This window comes from Mustelus asterias, chromosome 14 (genome assembly GCF_964213995.1).
Source record: "Mustelus asterias chromosome 14, sMusAst1.hap1.1, whole genome shotgun sequence".
Classification (NCBI taxonomy): Eukaryota; Metazoa; Chordata; class Chondrichthyes; order Carcharhiniformes; family Triakidae; genus Mustelus; species Mustelus asterias.
Genome location: NC_135814.1, coordinates 19090948 through 19111262, shown reverse-complemented (window position 1 = coordinate 19111262; position 20315 = coordinate 19090948). Strand labels below are relative to the sequence as shown.

Below are 20315 nucleotides of genomic sequence, written 5' to 3'. Positions count from 1 at the left end.
AAGTACTCATTTAATACCTCACCCATTTCCTCTGGTTCCACGCATAGATTCCCTCCCTTGTCCTTGAGTGGGCCAACCCTCTCCCTGATTACCCTCTTGCTCTTTATATATGTATAAAAAGCCTTGGGATTTTCCTTAATCCTGCTGGTCAATGCTTTAAACATTACACAAATGTAAAACTAAACATTATTTCTAATGTTTATCAATACAAATGTAAATCCCTTAATAAGAACATAAGAACTAGGAGCAGGAGTCGGCCATCTGGCCCCTTGGGCCCACTCCGCCATTCAATAAGATCATGGCTGATCTTTTTGTGGACTCAGCCCCACTTACCTGCCCGCTCGCAATAACCCTTAATTCTTTCACTGTTCAAAAATTGATCTATCCTTGCCTTAAAAACATTCAATGAGGTAGCCTCAACTGCTTCACTGGGCAGGGAATTGCACAGATTCACAACCCTTTGGGTGAAGAAGTTCCTCCTCAACTCAGTCCTAAATCTGCTCCCCCTTATTTTGAGGCCATGCCCCCTAGTTCTAGTTTCACCCGCCAGTGGAAACAACTTCCCTGCTTCTATCTTATCTATTCCCTTCATAATCTTGTATGTTTTTATAAGATCCCCCCTCATTCTTTTGAATTCCAATGAGTATAGTCCCAGTCTACTCAATCTCTCCTTATAAGCTAACCCTCTCAACTCCGGGATCAACCTAGTGAATCTCCTCTGCACTCCCTCCAGTGCCAGTATATCCTTTCTCAAGTAAGGAGACCAAAACTGTACACAGTACTCCAGGTGTGGCCTCACCAGCACCTTATACAGCTGCAACATAACCTCCCTGTTTTTGAACTCCATCCCAAACTACCTTTGTTTTCCTAGCATAAGGTAAACTAAAACAGAGATTTTAAAGCTTTTAAATCTGAAAGAGTGGGCAGAAATGAATTTAATATTGTGGATTACCATTTAACTTAGCTTCAAAAAAGAAAAGGAATTGGATCTTAGAATCTAAATGGACAGAGGGAGATTGATCATGTCATTATGACTATGCCAATTCTTTGAAGTATCTCTCACCGTAATCTCATTTTCCCGATATTTCACTTTCCTTTAAAAGTTATTGTGACTATTTCCATGCCTGAGAAACACTCTGAGTTTTTATTTCACCTTTTATAACCACCCCCTTTGTTCTTTTGGTGATGGTCTTAAAGTTCTGCCCTTATCGTCCATTGGAAGTAACTTTTTTCCTACTTACCTGTTCAAAACCTTTCACCATTTTGAACATGCCTCTCAGATATTCAATTACTGCTTCAGTGAAAAGAACATCTGGTGAGCCAGTGGGACTGGATGACATACACAAGTTCAGAGATGGAAGGAGTTTGGGGTGTTGATGGATTGTTATGATTCTGTAAGCATAACTAGCTCAAGCTAGTCTGTATGACACTCCAGCCTTGGCAGAAGTCCACAGATATTAGCATACAGGGTCAGCTGGATTGGGTGCACCTTTGACATGACTCGCTGTTAGCTTGGTCACAACTGAGTTGTTTATTCTTTTGCTATTCTTTCTATATTGCAGTTTAATATAACTTAGAGCCTTGCTAGGCCACTTCAGACGGCAATTAAGATGTTGTTGTGGGAGCTGGAGTGACATACAGATCCCATCATCTAAGCATAAAAGCAAATTACTGCGGTTGTTGGAATCTGAAACCAACAGAGAAAATGTTGGAAAATCTCAGCAGGTTTGGAAGCATCTGTAAGGAGAGAAAAGAGCTGACGCTTCGAGTCCAGACGACCGTTTGTCATCTAAGCATGCCTGATTTTGTTCCTTTAAGCATTAGGTGAACCATTTATGTTTCTGTGGCCACTGCGACACGGTAGCATAGTGGTTAGCACTGCTGCTTCACAGCTCCAGGGACCTGGGTTCGATTCCCGGCTTGGGCCACTGTCTGTGTGGAGTTTGCACATTCTCCTCATGTCTGCGTGGGTTTCCTCCGGGTGCTCCGGTTTCCTCCCACAGTCCAAAGATGTGCGGGTTAGGTTGATTGGCCATGCTAAAATTGCCCTTTAGTGTCCTGGGGTGCGTAGATTAGAGGAATTAGTGGGTAAAATATGTAGGGATATGGGGGTAGGGCCTAGGTGGGATTGTGGTCGGTGCAGACTCGATGGGCCAAATGGCCTCTTTCTGTACTGTAGGGTTTCTATGATTCTATGTTTCTACTATGACATCTTAACTGGTACAAGATCTTTCAAATATTTGAATGTACTTTTTACACCTTGAATTTTAATAGAAGCTGGGACTATCCCTCGTGGATATTTCCTGGGAGCTGTCAATGTCAAACTTGGAGTTGGGTTTTCTAATTTTCCACCCCTCTCTCACCCATCCCCATCCACCCACTGTGGAGGGCTTTCTGGCAGTGAAGGAAACTTGTTATTGGCTGCTGGTCGGATCTTCCAGTCTCGCCAATATCTATGGTGTTTTGTGTGGCTTTTCAGTCCCACCACCGGTGAGGGGGATCACCTTCAGCAGGACAGGAAGATACTGCTGGTGGGAGGGGCTGGAAAATCCCATCCCAGGTTTCAGAAAGGATCACCCTCCAAATGAATTTCTAAATTCTGGAGTTTTAAGAAGAGTAAACCCACAATCAGCATGAGGTTTGAGTGTCAATATCAGCACAGATTCTCTTTCAAACTTGTGTGTTTTACTTGGGAGTGCAGAAGCCTCACATTACAGTGACTTGACCAAGTTACACCATACTCTGTAGACCTATAGAGGTCTATAAAATAATGAGGGGCATAGATCAGCTAGATAGTCAACATCTTTTCCCAAAGGTAGGGGAGTCAAAAACTAGAGGTTTAGGGTGAGAGGGGAGAGAAAAGGGTCCAGAAGAGCAATTTTTTCACACAGAGGGTGATGAGTGTCTGGAACAAGCTGTCAGAGGTAGTAGTAGAGGCGGGTACAATTTTGTCTTTTAAAAAGCATTTAGACAATTACATGGGTAAGATGGGTATAGAGGGATATGGGCAAATGCGGGCAATTGCGACTCGCTTAGTGGTAAAAAAGAGGGCAGCATGGACAAGTTGGGCCGAAGGGCCTGTTTCCATGCTGTAAACCTCTATGATTCTATGACTTTATAACATATGTGCTTATTTACAGGCACTCAATCTACCAAATGCACTTGTATTGAAACCGACCTGCTCCTATTGCTGGAAAAGACACTGAACTTAGTTTCAAATTTTCACATTGTTCCAAAACTTTGTCAAACGATGCTTTTGTATCTTTTGTCTTCGTCCACTCGACCAGATGGAGAATGTATTTAACTCGGAGGTTTCCTGCCGTTGTTGTCACAATACTTTCACTGCTTTGGACTCCTATGATGGAAAAAGAGAAGCTTAAGTTAAGGTAAAATTACCATTGTCATCAATGGAATAACTCATTGGTGGCACATTGTTAACCTCACTCTGCGAGTTGAAAAAAACCAATGGATGTTTCTCTTAATAAGATGTATTACTCAATACTTCAGGAGGTGACAACTTAGAATATGGAAAACCATTTGAACCAGCAAATTATTCCATCCAGCATAACCTCGAATCCTCTCAATTGCAACATCCAGGGTGGGGTTCTCCGGTCCCACACGCCCCAAGTCTGGAAGTTCCCCTCCAAACTCAACAGACCTTTGAATGATCTGCTGAATTTTCTGTCCCGTCTGCTATGATTCCCGTGGTGGGTGAGACAGGAGAATTCTGGCCCGAATTGTTCCTTAAATAGTTCGAGAGTTTTTTCACTACTCTGTCTGGCAATTTATTCCCTGTATTGGTGTGTGTGCAGATGAGTTTCCTGATATCTCAAACTTACATTTCAGCAAGATTAAATCTGCGTTTTCTAGTCCTATTCTTGCAAATTAATTTTCAGCAGTGTTACAGAATTACAATCTCCATTCCTTTAACTTCCATTTGTCCGCCTTTAAGGTCATCTGTCAGACGCCTCCTTTCAAGGCACTACAATTCAGATCTCTGACACTCGAACTGAACTTTGAGACCTTGATCATTACTTCCTCTGACTTATACGGTCAGCACAGTGGTTAGCACTGCTTCCTCACAGCGCCAGGGACCTGGATTCAATTCCGGCCTTGAGTGACTATTTGTGTGGAGTGTGCACATTCTCCCCGTATCTGCGTGGGTTTCCTCCCACAGTCCAAAAAAGTGCAGGTCAGTTGGATTAGCCATGCTAAATTGTCCCTGAGTGTCAGGGGAATTGGCAGGGTAAATATGTGGGGTTAGGGTTAGCTATTCCACCATCATTAATGGATTCCATATTCTACCCATTTTTCCTTCCCACGCGCAGTCATATTCATTAACCTACATTAAATTTCGTCAGCCATGATTTGGTCCACATAAGAATTCCAAGCAGAAAATGATCCATTAATCGAAAAACAAAATCACACTTAAAATGATTCCGTTACTGTTCCTACTTCAGAGTAGTTTTAGATATTGTTATTAATTTTGTGGATTTTCATTTCAATTACATGTTTGAATTATATCAAGACCTGGAATTTAACAAAGTCTTTTCTGTTTAAATAAAATTACCTCATTTGGATTGCAGTTCATTGAAAAATAATTTTGAAATGACCTCCTATCTGTTCTGAACTCTAGGGCTCCTGTTTATCTCCTGATAAACAACTATCCAAACTATTAATAATAGCTAATAATGATAAATAAAAACAGATAACGCTGCAAAACTCAGCATCAGTGGAGAGAGAAACAGACGTAACATTTTGAGTCTGCGTGACTCGTCTTCAGAGCCTATCATCCTTCCTATAAAACACAGCTCATTCAGAGCTAGCACTCGTGCACATGAAGATTGAGGAAGATACTCTACAGTTACTCACCCAGTTGATTACATTCATCCACCACTGACTGGCCAGCTGCTTTCAGAATAGCACCAGAAACCCCTGTAAGGTAGAGAAGTTAGTTACTGATGCTGAAAAGCAACTTTTGTACCGAAGAACTGTAAATTTCAGTAGATTTGTCCATGGAACTGAAGACCACCATGTTGTTTTACCATGAGCAAGGGATGGAATATCAATCTCCAATGAGGCCATGAACCTTCCTTTTCCCATTCTTTCCACTTCTTCTTGGTCAAATGTCACCTGCAGACAAGAAGTCAGTGCTCGGTTGCTGGCCACTGCTTTTAACTCGCTTTAGCTTCAGGTTAGGCCAGGGAATTGAGGGAGGAGAGGGAGTTGGGGGAGAGGAACTTGACAGCATTGCCACTCCCATTCACTTTGCTGTGACGCCTGATGAAGGTGTGGACATCAGGTGAAGGCAGCTTGCCAACACTCAATGTCAGGGATCACGAGCAGTAAAGCTCACTTGGAAAGAGAGTGCAGGTGCACCTGGAACTTGTCCCCAGACCGAATTAACACATTCACTTGGGGAATCATAGAAAGTTAACATGAAGGTGGGTTGCATGGTGGGGGATTCAGGCATCGAGGGAAATGGACATCGGGAGAGAATTAGACATGGGGGTGTCGGACATTGGGGAGGAGAGTCGGACATTGTGGGGGAGTCGGAAAAGGGGGAGGAGTGGGACATGGGGGGTATTCAGACATCGGGGGAGGATGGATATCAAAGGTGGGTCAGACATCTTTGGGAGGGGGTGTCAGACTTCAGGCGGAGGGAGTGTCGGACATTGAGGGGACGTATGAGTGTGGGTGTCGGGCCTGGTCTATTCGGGGAGGGAGGGGGGCTGGACAATCTTGTGTGGTTGGGGAATGCCAAAGAGGGTAGGCCTTTCTTGCAGGGGGGACAGGCTGTGTGGGCTCCCCTAGAGTTCAGGTGTCGGGGTGTCTGGTGTGAGGCTCAGTCTGGGTGTTTAAAATAATTACGATGTAGTTAGAAGTGTTTTTATTCCTTTTAACTCTTTCAGAGTAATTATTAGCATAACAATAGCAGCAACATCCGAATTTAATGATGTAAATGGCTTTGTCTGGTGGTTCCCAGCCCAGTACAAATGACCAGCGGAAGTTAGTCCTCCTGGACAATTGCCGGGTAAACCCTTACCTGGAAGCTTCCAAGAGAGATCCCCCAGTGCATCATTGGGGTAGCCCCTAAATTTGACAGTGGGGAACCAGAAGGTACAGGCCATTGTTGTTGAAAAATAGATAGCTGAACAAAACATTGCCACTCACCATTCTTGCGGTTAAGGTTGACAGTTGTGCTGTTTACAATTGCGTCAGTCTGTTCTGCTGTGATGTCACCTTGCACAGCTATCACTTTTACTGTGCCAAAGTTTATTTCTGTAGGGTTCCACGTCTAAAGAAAAAAATTGTGAGTTTTAAAAACATTAGACACAATGGTTAGCACTGCTGCCTCACAGCGCTAGGGAGCCGGGTTCAATTCCTATTTGGGTGACTGTGGATTTTACACGTTCTCCCCATGTCTGCGTGGGTTTCCTCCCGGTGCTCCGGTTTCCTCCCACAGTCCAAAGATGCGCAGGTTAGGTAGACTGGCAATGCTAAATTGCCTCTTAGTGTCCCAAGATTTGTAGGTTAGGGGGATTAGCTATGGTAAATGCGTGGGGTTGCGGGGATAGGGCCTGGGTGCGATGCTCTGTCGCAGAGCCGGTGTAGACTCGGTGGGCCGAATGGCCTCCTTCTGCACTGTAGGGATTCTATGATAAGATTATTTTCTTTCTTTCCGTGTGTGCTTTTTTCTGAACAAGAGAGCAAAACATTCAGTCTGTTCCACGATTTTCACTTACACAAGACGCGATTTTAATTTTCGGACGGCAAAAGCAAAACACGAACCCATCAAGGAGCAGCTGATCTAAATGGTCAGGCCTCATGAACTTGTTTTTAAGAGTCACGGGGAGTTGAAACATTAACTCTTTTTCTCTCTCCACAGATGCTGCCAGACATGCTGAGTTTTTTCACCATTTTTTGTATTTTTTAAAATTCCAGATTTCCAGCATCCGCAGCATTTTGCTTCTATCTCATTAACTTGCTGGCGTCCTGACAAATAAGGCCAGCAAAGGCAATGAGATGCTGCTGCAAGGACACTAGGGGAATTATCTCTGGCATGTGATGTGAAGTAAACACTGCATCAGAGGCGGCAAAGCCCTGAGAGAACTAAGGTTTCCTTGTGGGACCCAGGGAAATACTTCTGATTTCCCCGCCTTGTGGAAAAACTAACCTTGCTGGGGCTTTTTCGGATCCTAGTTCTTGTTCCCTGGTTTTGGCCTGGCAAAGAAGTTATCAGTTTTCCTCCGCTTTGGTTAAATGTAGCCGATTGGGCCCAAATGATTCCTCTGGGCTGGGGGCAAGTATTCTTGCCAGAAAGGGACAGGAACGGAATGTGTACATTTCTCACACTTTATTTTAAATGCCCCTCTGTCTAGTATCGTTATAACGCTGCAGAATGCTGTGGCTAATTCTGAACCTCCTCCTACCTGTTGTGATTTTCGTTGGAGGACATCAGAAAAAACATCGTACACTTTACGTTCGAAGACAACAATGTAAATGCGTCTAATAACCGATGGTTTCTTTTGTGATAAATGATTTCCAAATCCAGTCAACATGCTTTCAATAGCGTCCTGTGGTTTCATTCCTCCCAGACCTGGAAAAGAACATGAGCAAAATTAATAAAAAACAGACTAAAACCAGAAGAGGAACAACATGTCTTTGCTCAAATTATTGAATTTTACTTTCAGTATCACATTTAATTTTTTCCAAGCATATCTTCATACCCACACTGCTTTTAATCCTTTTGAGAATACTGCTGGAAGGATCCCTGAGCTGATTATCAGCCCATTGAACCACACTGAACCTGGCCTGACACTGGACTTTAACCTGTTGTTGGACTTTAACCTGGTGTTGTGAGACTTCTTACTGGACTCAAACCCAGAGCTTGAAGTCCAATGGTAGGGATGTTACCACTGTGCCACAAGGCCTCATTTTTTTTATTTTATTCATTCATGGGACATGGGCATCCCTGGCTGGCCAGCATTTATTGCCCGTCCCTAGTTGCCCTTGTTCAAAGGGCAGTTGAGAGTCAACCACATTGCTGTGGCTCTGGAGTCACATGTCAACTAGAGCAGGTAAGGATGGCAGATTCCCTAAAGGACATTAGTGAACCAGATGGGTTTTTCCAACAATTGACAATGATTTCACAATCATCAGTAGATTCTTACTTCCAGATATTTTTTACTGAAATCAAATTCTACCATCTGTCGCGGCTGGATTCAAATTCCGGTCCCCAGAACATTAGCTGCGTTTCTGGATTAATAGTCTAGCACTACTACCATGGATACAAACGATTGGTCTAGTTGGACCAAGGAGCAGCACAGGCTTGGAGGGCCGAAGGGCCTGTTTCCTGTGCTGCACTGTTCTTTGTTCTTTGTACCACTAGACCAGCGCCTCCCCATCACATTCAATGAGACATGAATTAATCAATTCATATGAATTAACCCATTTGCTTATTTATTATTGATATGGTATGTAAATTAATGGCATTTAACTTTTTTAACGTAGCAATTATTTATTCATTTAATCTGCAGCTATGCAGATCAACCTCAGGTCTTTTGTGCGACCATCTCCTCTACTATACCTACACTTATGATTGTGCACAGGTTGTGCAAGTCTAGGTAGTTCCGATAAATCAACAGTTGTGTAAATCAAATTGCTGGGATCCATCATTCAAATGAGTCACTCATTTAGAATTTCTTTTGACTATTTGTCAGTGAGCACTGAACAAGCACACAGCTCATGATTAGAATATTCTTAACATGACGCACTTCATCCAGGGAGGAAGTCTGGGAAATAAAGTTCTGACATGGAAGCTGAAAATAATGAGGAAGCAATGTTCGGTGATCAGACTGAGCCATTGAGACAAGATGGTTCTTCACTTTGATCCCCTGTCTCTGCTTAGTTAACCTCAGCCAAGGAAGCAGCTGAGGATGTGATATCCCCAATACTGGTCTCCAAAAATTAGGGAGTGAAACATTTGCCCTAATGTTTTGTATCTGATTGCTATTCATGATTACAGCTGCTCTACGTATGATGTGTTGGAGAAGGAATTATGTCTGGTTGTGATACCACTACAGCTGAATAGCCAGATAATGTCCACTGTGAAGAGACACATATGAATAACGGTCATTTGGGAGAGGTGCTGGAGGCACACTCGTCCTCATGGAACTGTTTCTCAGCAGCAAACAACACCTGTGGGGGAGCAGAGAAGCGGAGGAGGCAAAGAGGTGAAAATCTTGCTGCTCCAACAGCAGTTACCTGTTCCTAGGGCAGGGAACGATACTGTGGTAACCTGATGGTTTTCACATTCCAGCAATACTTTTTCTACCGAGGCTGTTATCAGAGCAAGATTAGTCTGACCGACCATATGAATGATGTAATCGCAGGAGAGGTTCCCACTTCCGGTAACTACAACACCACCATTAGGCTGAGAACCTAAAGAAATCGGAGGCATAAAGTTAAATGAAAGTCATATTCATTTTCTCTACTTATGGAAGCATGAAACTTAATAATACTGATGAAAAGATGAAGACATTTTCACAGTAACTTCATTGCTGTGTTAATGTAAGCTGACTTGTGACATTAATAAATAAACTTTCGTGCTTTATGGGTGTTAGAAAAAATCAAAACAACATTTATATGGTGCCTTTTACAACTCACCATGTCCCAAAGTGCTTTACAATCAATAAATAGACACTCTTGTTTTAATAATGTTTATGGCAGACTAATTAGCTACGATTATGGTCTATAGGCAAGGCAATGTGATTTCATAAGTCAGAATGCCTAAATGACTGCAGAAAGACTGGGACTGGACTGTATCTAGGAACTGTTTCAATTTCCAAGTTTTAACTTTATCGACTGATGAAAACAATGGCTAATTTGACTGACTGACATAGTTACATCGTTTGAACACTCTCATCATACCGTCAGGTCCTCTTGTCCAATACCACAGAAACAAATAAGGCTCAGTCAACCTTCAATCATGGTCACAAACATAGAAGTTATGGGGTGGGATCCTCTGGCCGCGCTCCCCCGAAAACCGGAGAATCCCGCCTGAGGACTTTTACGTGGCCCGCCTATGGTCAATGGACCTTTCCATTGTCCGCCCCTCGCCTGCTCCAATTCCTACGGCGGCCGGGGCAGTAAAATTCCGGCAGTATGTGTTTAGCTGCCTATATAAGTGCTTGGGCGGGGATTTTCGGCCGTGCTCGACCCGAAACTGGAAAATCCTGCCCGAGGTCAACAGGCCTTTCCATTGGACGCCCCTCGCCTGCTACGATTCCCGTGACGGGCGGAATGGAAAAAGTTGCCTCCATATATCTGTAACTTACCCAATTGCTTGCATTCATCCATGACAGTATTGCCAGCTGCTGCAAATATTGCCCCAGAGACACCTTAAAAAAACAATGGTAAACAAATGCGTCAATATCCAATGCACTTTTATTCATGACAAATAACTTTGGGGAAGCTTTCTCTGCATCCACTGTCAGTGCTCACAACATGCAGCCTTTCGTTTCTTCACTTATATTTAATGTTGTTACAGCAAAGAGGTGAAAGGAATGTACAGAAGATGGAATGGTTTAATCTGGAAACTGCAAAGTTTCTAATTCCAGTCGAAGCCTAGGCTGGGAAAACAAAGGAACCTCCTCAAAACGAGGGAGGAAAAATCATCTCCAAGATAGGCAAGTGCCTCCTATTATCCAGCCAGTAGTGGCATCACCTCAGCTGCAGTTGATGTGCATTCTGAGAGGACAGGGACAAAACCAATTGAGGGAGTTTACCATCAATTCCAAAATCAAAAGCACCCGGAAAAAATAGCCAGAGAGAAACAAAAGTAGAAAATGCTGGAAAATCTCAGCAGGTCTGACAGCATCTGTGGACACAGTAAGAAGTCTCACAACACCAGGTTAAAGTCCAACAGGTCTCACCTGATGAAGGAACAGCGCTCCGAAAGCTCGTGATTCCACATAAACCTGTTGGACTTTAACCTGGTATTGTGAGACTTCTTACTGTGCCCACCCCAGTCCAAAGCCAGCGTCTCCAACTCATAGCATCTGTGGAGAGAATAGAGCCAACATTTCGAGTCTGGATGACCCTTTCATGTCATCCAGATTCAAAAAGTTGATCTTATTCTCTCCCCACAGATGTTGTCAGACCTGCTGGGATTTTCCAGCATTTTCTGCTTTTGTTTCAGATTCCAGCATCCGCAGTATTTTGCTGTTGGCCAGAGAGAACCTTCTTTTTATGACAACTCCATCCAAAAGATTGGCACTGGTTCTGATCACAAATCTCAATGTACTTTCTGAATAGTATAAACCAAAAATTAATAAATTAAACACAAAAGACAGGGGGGTGACCGCCTCTAATGGGGCACTGTATCTAAAACAAAATGCCAAAGGAAACTTAATGGACTAAACCGAAATGTCATTACCAGTCCCCACCGGAAAGCTTGAAGCATGTCGATGGACAATGTGTGCTCCCTCACCCAGTCGGGAATATAGCCATAGTAGAGGCGCACAGTTGGGTCGGATGCTCCATCGCTCGCTACCTGGATCTCTTGGCCAGGCCCAGGAGCAGGCTTATGAGAGATCCCCCTCCCTTCTTGCTCCCCATCTCTGCACTGGGACAAATCTCAGTTTATTTGTTTTAGTCAAACAATCAATTAGTTAATTAATTAAAACGTGCCATCACTGCAATGCTCCTTTCTATTTAATTTCCATATCTTGGCAATTTCACAAGCACATTAACAATAAATTAAGTCAATTAATGTATTAATACGAAGTATCGGACACACATCTCAATAAAGCAGTCACAACCATCAAGATTTATACTGACCACTGCAATATACTGTAAATTCCAATGAAAATTCTTATTTATCTCATTAAATGCTGTCAATTCGGCATTATGTAATCGATTTATGTAAAGAAATTATCATTCATTTCCAAATAATCAAAATGCAGTATGGGGTGAGCTCTCAAAATTTTCCTCCAAATTCTTTCTCTGGACACGTACAAAACTCCACACTCCATGTTTTAACAGTGTACATAGAATTATAGCATCCCTACGGTGCAGGAGGCCATTCAGTCTGCATCAACATTCCAACAGAGCATCTCACCCAGGCCATACCCCCATAACCCCACATATTTATCTCACTAATTCCCCTAACTTATATATCTTGGGACACTAAGGGGCAATTTAGCATGGCCAATCCAACTAGCTTGCACATCTTTGGAGAGTGGGAGGAAACCAGAGCACCCGGAGGAAACCCATGCAGACACGGAGATAGTGTGCAAACTCCACACAGTCAGTGACCCGAGGCTGGAATCGAACCCGGGTCCCTGCTACTGTGAGGCAGCAGTGCTAACCACTGTGCCACCATACCGCGGTTGGACTCATGGTGCTCAATTTCAAGCTAAGGGGGAACCAGGTAATTGAATTTCAAATATCAAAAATAAAGTCCCAGAGATCCAAATCAGAACCACCTCCCCTCCCTGCCCCGCACCACACACACCAGCCCCACCCCACTACAGTCAACCTTCGAAGCAAAAATCACAGACTGCCATTCGCTTTCCTTTCACTTTTGTTTCATCTCCTCTGGAACGTTAATGGGAATGCGGCAGATCTGTCAGGTTACAGGATTGAGGGCTAAATATCGGATTGCTCCTGCTGCGGGACCCCGGGGATGGTGATTTGTAACTACCTGCGCACAGTCCTGTGGAGGCATGCAAACCTCGTGCCGTTTCGTCATTGCAATTATTTCAGTAGGTGGCCCATCAGCAGTCACACTGCCGAGTGCCTGCACAGTGGGCCCAGGATTGTGTTTGCCCAGCACAGCTACCAGCTAGGGCTGCAAAATGCAAAAGCCGCCTGGCCTTCTCAAAGGCAGCTGCGACAATTGGCTTCCAGGCAAAGCATCCCAAACGGAGCAGCAGGGCTCCTGGTTGTCTGATGTGGCCGCTGGGGGCTTTAGTCCAGGAGGCCACAAGGGGGAGAGGAGCAATGTTTTTACAGAGGGGCACAAGAGGTCCTCAACGCAAGCTCAGAGAAGGGAGTGGCTGCAGTGGCACAAGCAATTCAATAAGAACTAGGAGTAGGCAATTCAGCCCCTTGAGCCAACTCCGCCATTCAATACGATCATGGCTGATCTTGTCTCAGCCTCAGCTCCACTTTCCTGTCCATTCCCCATATCCCTTCAACTCACTAATTGTGACTTGGCACAGGTTGTATCACAGCTTGGTACGGCTCCTGCTCTGCCCAAGACCACAAGAAACTACAAAAGGTCATGAATGTAGCCCAATCCATCACGCAAACCAGCCTCCCATCCATTGACTCTGTCTATACTTCCCGCTGCCTCGGCAAAGCAGCCAGCATAATTAAGGATCCCACACACCCTGGACACTCTCTCTTCCACCTTATTCCGTCGGGAAAAAGATACAAAAGTCTGAGGTCACGTACCAACTGACTCAAGAACAGCTTCTTCCCTGCTGCCATCAGACTTCTGAATGGACCTACCTCGCACTAAGTTGATCTTTCTCCACACCGTAGTTATTACTGTAACACTGCATTCTGCACTCTCTCCTTTCCTTCTCTATGAACGGTATGCTTTGTCTATATAGCGTGCAAGAAACAATACTCACTGTATACATGTGTAAACAATAAATCAAATCAAATCAAGGTAGTGGAGGTCACTGAATGTATCTACTGCCCAGAGCACCACCAACCAATCACTATGCTCAATGCACTACACCCCCATCAGCAAACTCTAGCAACTAGGGCTCAGGCCTAACAATCAGAAACTCCACCTCACCCTCACAATGTTGCCAGCCTCACACCCACCCCTCGCTGCTTACACATTTCAGTGGTCAAAATAATCTTTTTTCAAGAGATTTTCTTTGCTGTCAGGGGCTCCTTGAGGTAAAGCCTCCATTAAGTTGTAAACAAAGAACAAAGAACAATACAGCACAGGAACAGGCCCTTCGGCCCTCCAAGCCCGCGCCGCTCCCTGGTCCAAACTAGACCATTCTTTTGTATCCCTCCATTCCCTTTGCGGTCCAAAGGATGTTGAAAAAAAAACAGAGACTGGGCGGCCAACAAAGTACCCAACAACAATTAAAGAGTTATTCTTCATTCTGACCACAAAGACCATAACTCAGAGTGAGTTCTAATGACAAAGGTTGGGCCAGGAGGCAGGTGAAGTTTGGAAGGATAGTGGGGGTGGGGGGATGGGAGGGTGGAGAAGGGTTAGGGTGGAGATGGGATAGAGTGGAAGGGTGGAGCATAGGCTAGATAGGGGAGGCAGGTGAAGCTTGGAAGAATGGTGGGGGTGGGGAATAAGGGGTGGTAATGGGGTAGGGTAGTAATGGGGTAGGGTGGAAATGGGGTAGCGTGGAGCATAGACTGGGCAGGGGAGGCAGATTCACTGGGGAAGTTGTGGGGCGGTGGGGGAAAAGTGTCTGGGGAAGGAGAGGCAGAGAGCGTCTGAGAAAGGGGGAGGGGGTCTAAGCAGTGGGGTTCTGGGGGTGAACTCAGGCACTCACAATAGAAGGAACAATCACAGTCGAAAGAGGGTGGCAGATCCGGGGTGAGATTCTGGTTGGTGAAGGTCCTATCGGGTGGGTCATGGAGGGAGGAAAGGTGGTGCGGATTACAGGAGCAGGCAGGGTGAGGGTGGGTGGGCATAAGGACGGTAACAGGTATTGACTCTGACACACTTTAGAGGGTAGAATGAACATGGTGAGTCAGCAGGTATGAGTGAGCTGCAGGCAGGCCAGGGAGGAAGGATAGTGTGTGTGCCAGCATCCCTGCAAGACCAGGCCGCAGCTTCGTTCTACTGCAGGTGGCGTACAAGAGGAGCTGATGAGCTTGTGCACCAACTTGGTGCATTGGCAGACAGAGCTCAGAGCCCAGCCTTTAAAGCGTGGAAGTGGTGCCAACCCCAAGATGGCACTTGAGGATCCACCTGAGATGGAGCATCTGACAGCTGCTGTCTCAGCTTCAACTGCAATGCAGACAGAATCTATTGAGCATTTCAGCACTGTCGTGGAAGCTCTGACTGAGACTATGATATCTGTGCTTGCTGCCATGCAGGCTCAGATCCTGCCATCATGGCTGTGGTTCTCAGTGCTCCAAGGGTTATTCAGCCCCGCACAGTAGTTCCGCAGTCTGTCCTCCAACAGATTATCAGGATTGTATGAAGCTGACACCCTCTTTCAGGATGACCATCGCTGCCAGTCCACCAGTTCCCTTGCTACAGGCCTCTCAATCAACCAGGGCGGCACGGTGGCACAGTGGTGAGCACTGCTGCCTCACAGTGCCAAGGGCCCGAGTTCGATTCCTGGCTTGAGTCACTGTTTGGGCGGAGTCTGCACATTCTCCTCATGTCTGCTTGGGTTTCCTCCGGGTGCTCCGGTTTCCTCCCACACTCCAAAGATGTGCGGGCCAGGTTAATTGGCCATGCCAAATTGCCCCTTAGTGTCAGGGGGACTAGCTAGGGTAAATACATGGGGCTATGGGGATAGGGTCTGGTTGGGATTGTGGCCAGTTCAGACTCGTTGGGCCGAATAGCCTCCTTCTGCACTGTAGCGATTCTATGGCCACCAATGCTAAGGTGTTGCCTCTCAAAGCCAGCCCATCAAAGTACAGAGCTACTTGTGGTTATTCTGGAAGGCCACCTGCAGTCTCCTCCCATGAAAGCTAGCATTACTCTTTCGGCATCAAGGAGTATGAAGAGAGAGCGGGAGAGGATTGGCCAGGTTCATTTTGAGTGACAGAGCAGGCTCAAGGGGCGGAATGGCCTACCCCTGCTTCAATTTTAAATGTTTCTATAGACATACTGCAGTGGCAGTGCGCAAGAACACTAAGACAGGCAAAGGCACCTTCAAAACAAGCATTAAGGGAATGCAGAAGGATGAATCATTTAGATTTGTATGTATTGTTGGAAATGTTGTTAGATAAGGTTATTATTGAAAATATTTCTCTTGATGGCTTTTATTTTCAGCTTTTGCCCAAAGGACAATGGGACCATCTCCTTACTGAATGTTTCAGACATTGCTCTTGGCTGAGGTGGAGGTGGGGGAAGTGCTTCCTGAAGACCCTTGATGTCTGGGATTCTCAGCCTTCCTCCTTCTCCCTCTTTGCATAGCTTCCCTTTCTGCAAAATGTTCCTGTCCTGTTGCAGGTCAAGAGGAATTGCAACCTCGCCTCCATAATTCTCGCAATGTTTCTCGTGACAGGGAAGAAAAATCCAGCTTCCCAATCAATGAGCAGTAACAATGCCTTTAAAATCCAAATGACTGAAAACCTGTTCTAAGAATACACCACATTGCTTCCACAAACTCTGCAAGTGTCAAATTCCGTCAAGAGCAGCACAGGGAGGCAGTGGCATAGTGGTTTTGTCGCTGGACTAGCAGTCCAGAGAACCAGGGTAATGCTCTGGGGACCTGGGTTCGAATCCCACCACAGCAGATAGTGAAATTTGAATTCTCTAAAAGTCTAATGATGATCATGAAACCATAGTCGATTGTTGTAAAAACCCATCTGGATCGCTCATGTCCTTTAGGGAAGGAAATCCGACATCCATACCTGGTCTGGCCTGCATATGACTCCAAATCCGCAGCAATGAGGTTGACACTAAAATACCCTCAGGGGTGGGCAATAAATGTTGGCCCAGACAGTCACGGCCACATCCCACGAACAAATATAAATAGATAGCAAATTGTTTGGCTAGCCCTTTAAATAGTGCTATTGGGTCAGCTCCACATAGCTGAATGTGTGTTCAGTTGGGAGTTTATAATGCTTGGTGCTAACTGGACCTGTGTAGTCTAAATTAGCAGAACGTGTCAAATCAACCTGAGAGACATTACAATCTGCACAAATGTGAAAACTCTTGGCCTATCCACACTAACATCTTTACCATCTGGTGCGAGATGTGTTGGAAGTGGACAGAAGTGGTGAGATGGCCGTTTTCGGCAAGACTGGCTTCTGTAGCACCAACACCAGAGATCTGCAGCTTAATATTTTGCCCTGAATCTCTCATTCAAATGTTTAAAGATTTAAAGATTTTACTCAATTAAATTTTAGGGTTAAATACAAACACAAATTATCCTACCGGAATTGAGATTCAGCGTTGCATTTGTGGAATTCACTATTGCTTCCACACGTTCCTGGGTTATGTCTCCCTGCTTAACCTCCACAACAACATCATGGATAGTCAGCTGTGTAGGCAACAATTCTCTCCGTTGAACTAGAGAGGAACAATATAATATGTTCTCACTTAACATTGCAATTACAGTCAGTTCGTAGCATCTTAATATCACTTAGGTGTGGATCCTGGAACCTTGTGTCTCTGTGAGGCTCAGTGCCTCAAGAGGCTGTGCATTTACAATGTTATAATATTCAACAGTGGTTTATGGCGTGGATTTTATGACCTTGCCTGCAGCCAGGATCATCCGGTCCTGCCAAAAGCCAATGGACCTTTGGCTGGGATGTCAAATCTCCCACAGAGGGTCCCCCCACAATGTGGCCAGAAAATCCCAGCCATAATATTATGGACCATGTCATATTTGTCATTTCTAAAATCAAAGTGGCGTTCGAAAATATGGGAGACACATTTATAATCTACATTTTATGCTATGACAAGTTTTTAACAACTCCTGCCACATTATATTTTGTTAAATCAATGCTGTCATTGCATGAGCCATTCATAATGATAGTAATGTGTTTTCAACATGCACTTAGACTGGCTTCAAATTGGAAGTGTGAATGTCAATCGCTGGTGCTAAGTACTGAGGATGGAAGCAACTAATAACTAAAAGCAATAACCAACGATACAGGGCTAAAATTTACCAAAGACTGTGGCAATTTTAACTTTGGGCGATGGCTGTAAAAGGATTGATGGTGAATTGACATTCTGTTGTACACCATGCTCGATTTACTTTCTGGCTGGGGATTGCAATGGGGGATGAAGTTGGGGGGCGGGGAAGGAGCGGTGGTCACTGCAAATCTAGGTCAGGGAAAACTTAAACATTCCTCATGGAACCCAGAGGAGCACTCCTGCTCATCTTAAGCCTAAAAGGAAGTCCACCCACTTCCTCTGTTGGCGGGAAAAGTATACCATTTGGTCTCCATCCATCTGAAGAACGTTTGATACCAAGGTCATAAAAATTACACACAAGATGGACCTCTGCACATATTGTTCAGAGGGATTTTAGTACCATTATTATGAAGGCAAGAGTTAGTTACTGTAATTTACAAATAATAAAATCCAGATTGCTGCAGCTTGTCCACAACTGAAGCTGAGCAGACAATCTAGGGCAGTGAGGAGTTAGCAACATTCAGTTGGTATGCTGAGTGGGAGGAGGCACTGATATACCCAATAGTTTGGAAGTTAGATTTAGGAGGACCACACACTCAGTAAGGTGTATAAATTAAGTATGTATGTCTACATTTTTTCTTACCGTGAGGGAAAGGCATTCGTGGCATGAAGCTTGGCCTATCTTCAATTAGCTGGTTGGCAAAAAAAAAATGTTTAAAAGGTGTGAATTTGTTACCGACAATGCTTTTTCCCTGCAAATTGTTCAACAAATTCTGAACGTCTATTGTTTATATAAAAGAGTTTGAGTTGCATTCTCTGCTTGGATCTTTCATTCTGCATAAACTTCTAATGATCCAATTGTCCAATGGGAATCATGGCCAGAATTTTACACACCCCCCAGAGGGGGGGAGCATACAATTGAATGGACGGGAAACCCTCCAGGAAACTCTACCGCCCTGACCCAGATGCAATTTCATATTGGGGTGGGCAGGACTTCAGTGGGCGGCATGGTAGCACAATGGTTAGCACTGCTGCTTCACAGCTCCAGGGACCTGGGTTCGATTCCCGGCTTGGGTCACTGTCTGTGTGGAGTTTGCACATTCTCCTTGTGTCTTCGTGGGTTTCCTCCAGGTGCTCCGGTTTCATCCCACAGTCCAAAGATGTGCGGGTTAGGTTGATTGGCCAGGCTATAAATTGCCCCTTAGAGTCCTGAGATGGGTAGGTTAGAGGGATTAGCAGGTAAATATGTGGGGATATGGGGGTAGGGCCTGGGTGGGATTGTGGTCGGTGCAGACTCGATGGGCTGAATGGCCTCCTTCTGCACTGTAGGGTTTCTATGATTTCTATGAAATCTGCCCTTTCCTCTGTTAAAGCCCTTAAGTAGCCCAGGGGGCAGTGCTGGGGGTGGGGTTCTGTGTCCGTGAGGGGGTAGGGCGGGTGGGTTTGGTGTCCATTTGTTTCTTTCTATTTTTATTGACTTTACAAGGGGGGCTTATTCTTTCAAAAGCCTAAGCTGCTGGCAGGTAGAGTTCAATCAAGAGCCTGACCCACCAGTAGGATCTGTGGGAAATGCCCCTTTCTTTTTAACTGACTGCCAAGAAGATTGGCAATTGGCAGAAAAGGCGGCAGTGTAGCCAACAGAATACACCCCGCTTTTCCCTCCCAAGATGACAATTAGCCAAAAAATTGGTAAACTCCACCTGAAAGATCTAGCGTCTTTACATGTGGGAGTAGGATGCCATTCCATTTTCCAAAAGCAATATTGCAAGCAGCATGAGCGTACGCATTTAGTCTGCAGTATCTGTGGCTGTTGAATACTAGAATAATGGGCCCTTTCAAAGTTCTTGACCAGTTACTTCAAAGGGCAACTTTCTTCCAGAGATGCACAGCATCTGCACTGGTGCTTGGATCCCCATATCTTTCTAACTTTATCAATTTGGTACTGAATATTACAGCCGCCAATATCTGGAATAATCTTTGCGATCACAAGACTGGATTTTAAACTATCCCCACAATGACAGGTGAGAAAGGATTGGTGGGATGGGGGAACGGGCTGCTAAAGAGTTAAATAAAGGGAATGCAATCCTGACTGTTGCACTTTTTAACAGGTGGAGGCAGGACACCTAATTAACATATTTAAATCAGGATCCCACAGTGTGACTGGGTTCCTGATTTAACGTTCACTTTTGGAGAGGTTGCCACACAGTATGGAGACCTGGCAGTGAAAGAGAGTCAGGAACTGTCAACTTCACAAGGTCAGGTCTTCCTCAGCAGTGCTTGTGGGCCAGGAGGGACAGAGGTTCTCTCCCTGGCCCCTCAAGGAAGCCATTGGTCTTTCCCCAGTCCCAATAACCAGCCCTGTCTCCTGGACGTCCCAGTTGCTGACTCCCCAAAAAACCTGACTGGAGCCTCTTGTGCTGGTCTTTCCTTCCACCCTGCAGCCAGGCTGTTCATTTGGCTGATTGTCTGGCAGGAAACAGAGTTGTAAGAGATC

General features: G+C 45.0%; 1 protein-coding gene across 1 annotated transcript in view; it reads right to left on the bottom strand.

Annotated features, from left to right (window-relative positions):
* LOC144503528 (protein mono-ADP-ribosyltransferase PARP14-like) overlaps positions 1-20315 on the bottom strand; it is a 49702-nt gene that overhangs the window by 15481 nt on the left and 13906 nt on the right. The window contains exons 8-15 of the mRNA XM_078227970.1: positions 18465-18513; positions 17117-17251; positions 10341-10403; positions 9268-9444; positions 7434-7600; positions 6175-6298; positions 4873-4935; positions 3179-3355 (exon numbers count right to left, since the gene is read on the bottom strand). Coding sequence (XP_078084096.1) covers positions 3179-3355; positions 4873-4935; positions 6175-6298; positions 7434-7600; positions 9268-9444; positions 10341-10403; positions 17117-17251; positions 18465-18513 — 955 coding nt within the window. The remainder of the gene's footprint in view (positions 1-3178; positions 3356-4872; positions 4936-6174; positions 6299-7433; positions 7601-9267; positions 9445-10340; positions 10404-17116; positions 17252-18464; positions 18514-20315) is intronic.